The 3,590-nt window shown below is 42.8% G+C and overlaps 1 protein-coding gene across 1 annotated transcript; it reads left to right on the forward strand.

Annotated features, from left to right (window-relative positions):
• The first annotated feature begins 235 nt into the window (after window positions 1-235).
• LOC148031626 (actin-depolymerizing factor 7-like) lies at window positions 236-1,795 on the forward strand. Its single transcript, XM_087685207.1, has 3 exons — window positions 236-393; window positions 898-1,163; window positions 1,251-1,795. The coding sequence occupies exons 1-3, from the start codon at window positions 391-393 to the stop codon at window positions 1,396-1,398; spliced, it is 417 nt and encodes a 138-aa protein (XP_087541333.1). The 5' UTR covers window positions 236-390; the 3' UTR covers window positions 1,399-1,795.
• Window positions 1,796-3,590: the final 1,795 nt, after the last annotated feature.

The following is a 3,590-nucleotide window of genomic DNA, read 5'->3' on the forward strand; positions in this document are numbered from 1 at the left end:
TTGCAGCGTGCAAGAGAAGGCTCTCAAAACAGGAGAGAGGTGTAAAGAGAGATCGGGAGGACGTGTTAAGGATGACCTGGAGGGGCCGAGTCCCATGATGAAGAAACAAAGCACAAAAGGAAGAAGGGCCGGACCTCTAAAAATGCTAGGCTGGAATCAAAAGTAGCCCATCCTACACACACACATACGCACACACTCCCCTCCCCCTCTCTCTCTCGGCCTGCCCTTGCAATTTTTTTCCCTCCTTCCTCCTCCTCCTTCTCCTCCCCCCCCTCCCTCTTCCTGCGAGGGCTCGGCACCGCTTTCCTCCCCTCCTCTCGTCCCCCCCACGCCATCGCCGCCTGCCGTCCTTTCGGTCCCCCCGTTTCCGCCTACTCGGTTGCTTCCGCCATGGTATGTCTCCCTTTCTCTTCTTTCTTTGCGTGTTCGACGATCTGTTCACGAAAACCCTAGTGTTTTCCAGGCCTGCTTAGCGTGCTTTTCTTTCTTCCCTCGTCATTAACGTTGCTAGATCCGCAGATCTTTGCCCTCTTTGACCGGTTTTGACCCTACCTTGGTTCGTACGATCAGTCCGCATAGTTGACCAGGCTGTACGACCTTCCCGATCGTAGCGTTGCACTCAGAGTTGTACAGAGAGGTCTCCTCTCCTCTTAGATCGTCAAGTCTTAGCCCTGCATCAGAAATGTCAGGTGTTCAAAGTCATTCTTTTGTTGAACAGTTGGTCGTGCATCAGGTTTTTCTGAAAAGGCAACAGTTTTGTAACCGTTTACAGATTAATGAGGGAAGCGAAGAGTGTGACGATAACCTCGTGGTTCGGAATGATTAACTGCAGGAAAAATCAACTGCAGTTTTGATCGCTTGCATTTAGAAACTTTGATTCTCCTTTCGTGTTTTCAGGCCAATGCTGCATCTGGAATGGCAGTTGACGATGAATGTAAACTCAAGTTTCTGGAGTTGAAGAGGAAGAAGACCTACCGTTACATTGTGTTCAAGATTGACGAGGCTACCCAGAGGATTGTCGTGGAGAAAATGGGTGGTCCGACTGAAAGCTACGAGGAGTTTACAGGATCACTTCCCGAGAAAGACTGCAGATATGCTGTTTACGATTATGATTTTGTGACTGAGGACAACTGCCAGAAGAGCAAGATCTTCTTTATTGCATGGTTTGTCTCTGAACTAATGAATCTATGGTGAATTCTTCCATGATTTACTTTGTGGGGAAAAGTTCATTCTGATGCTTGCTTGTTCAGGTCTCCTGATGTATCCCGAGTCAGGACCAAGATGCTCTATGCCAGCTCCAAGGATCGTTTCAAGAGGGAGCTTGATGTGCATTTTGAAATCCAAGCAACTGATGCCACTGAGATAGAAATTGGAAACATGAAAGAAAAGTCCTACTAAGAGCTGTCCTGATCTGATGCTGCTTGCTGACATGATATGTATCTGCTGGTCAGGTTTTATTGATCATGGCAATTTGGCAAACATAGCTTTTGTTACGTAGTTGTATAGCGCTAGGGTGTTTGAAGCAAGGATTTACATTGAACTGTTTCGTGGAGCCTGGGCCCTATATGAATGGCCTTTCAGCTGTTAGAGGTTATACTTTGCCAGATTTCATGTTGTAGGCTCACCCAGAGACTAAGAAGTTTTTGAAGGGGGTTTTGAACTGAAGTATCTGTTATTACAACATATCTTTCTACTAGATTTTGTCTGGTGCTTCTGTATGAAGCATATTTGGGTGGTCAATGTATTATCCAAGCTCTTTATAAATGGGTGCTGTGGTTTTGGATTTCCTCTCAAATGGGATGAGGCAGCAGTGGACATGTTTTGTGACTAAGCGCAAGTTCTGTGTGTTCATGAAGATAAGTTTCTGCACGACATAGCATAAGCTGTTAAAGGTTAGAACTATAGTCTTTCAAAGTTCTAGAATTTTCTCCTACAACTTTGTCAGCTATGACTATTCTGAATTAGTACATTATATTATGTCTTTTGAGTTTTTCTCTGGTATTGACATGTTCTTGTGACTCAACGCAAGTTCAGTCTGTTCATGAAGATAAGTTTCTGCACGACATAGCATAAGCTGTTAAAGGTTAGAACTATAGTCTTTCAAAGTTCTAGAATATTTCTCCTACAACTTTGTCAGCTATGACTGCTCTGAATTAGTACATTATATTAGGCCTTTTGAATTTTTCTCTGGTATTGATCTGCAGAGGAGTTTGGTTCGTATTTGACATAGTCATTTGTTGAAATCTGTAGAGGGGTTGGTTCGTATTTGACATTGTCATGTGTTGATAGACGAGTGCAAATATGTGAGTCACACCAGAGAAAACATTTGATAGTCTTGTGTATAACTTTAATAAAAGTATCTACGCTAAGCATTTCCCTGATGCCAAGTCCAGGGCCTCCCATGCTCACCAGTGGCTTGCCAGGTTGTAGTTGACAAAGGGTCTTGAAATATACTGACTGACACTTTGTAAAGGATATGCATTTGCTTTAGCTTTGAAGCTTTGTAAGGCTTACTTTCAAGCCAGGGATATAGTGAGCAGTCCTGGTCTGAAGTTTTGCAAGGTACAGTAACTTGATGAATAGTTGATGGTTAGCTGTGACTGGGCAGACGCTGGGTGAGAAGTCTTTGGTATGCACTATGACTGCCTGTCAATGAGGTTGATGATGCTAAGTTTGATGAATAGTTGATGGTTAGCTGTGACTGGGCAGACACTGGGTGAGAAGTCTTTGGCATGCACTATGACTGCCTGTCAATAAGGTTGATGATGCTAGGTTTGATGATGACTGCTAATCAAGAGTGCTGGGCTCGCATAGTGATCAACATGAGTCCAGTGGGCAGGATACGCTGGGATTGTTTGTCCATTGGTTAGAAAACGTGCAAAATTAGTTTACATTCTGCTTATGCTATCTTTTTTATGACGGGATTGTGCATCCTCCAGAGAGGTGCATAAAAGAAAATTACGTTTTGCTTAGGCTGTTTTTAAAATGCCAAAACAACTATCTTTTGAGTCTCATCCGGCAGTATAAATGTGGTAGTTGACATGCAGTTCCACACATCCAACTAATTATGTTGGGGTCCCACAAGGTGTGCAGGAGCTGTTATTTTAAATGACTTTGGATTTTGTACAATTATTTGTCAAGGTTTCTTTGTTCAAAATGAAGGTATTCTGAGAAATTAACCTCACAGTATTCATATGTTGAGTAGTGACAGAACTCAGGAAGGTATTCATTAGATGGGGTCTTTAATCCAACTTAAAACTTTGTTTGTGGTAGGTCTTCTTCAAAAGTTTGAAGAAATGATTCTTAAACCAAGAGCCCTAGATAGTGTTTATAGTCTGGAAACATTTTTGGATGTACCTTTGGATCCAACCTCTTATTGGTTTTACTGTTTTGCCCACCAGCAGAGTATATAACGTCTTTACACTAGTTTGAGAAGGAAGCATGCTCTGTCAGGTAGGAAAGACAGTCAGCCTGCTATTGCAGAATGTAGAGCTAAAATGCAAACGACAGTGGAAGCAATAAATAGCTAGAGTCGGGCAAAAAGACTCTTTCTTGAGTAATGATAACTAATGGCCCTTGACCTGGGTTGC

This window comes from Lygodium microphyllum, chromosome 9 (genome assembly GCF_053477565.2).
Source record: "Lygodium microphyllum isolate KBCC chromosome 9, Lygodium_microphyllum_v1.1.10, whole genome shotgun sequence".
Taxonomy (NCBI): domain Eukaryota; kingdom Viridiplantae; phylum Streptophyta; class Polypodiopsida; order Schizaeales; family Lygodiaceae; genus Lygodium; species Lygodium microphyllum.

Coding starts and splice junctions, on each gene's coding strand:
- LOC148031626 (XM_087685207.1), top strand. Junction 1,164..1,250: donor AAGATCTTCTTTATTGCATG/GTTTGTCTCTGA, acceptor TTGCTTGTTCAG/GTCTCCTGATGTATCCCGAG.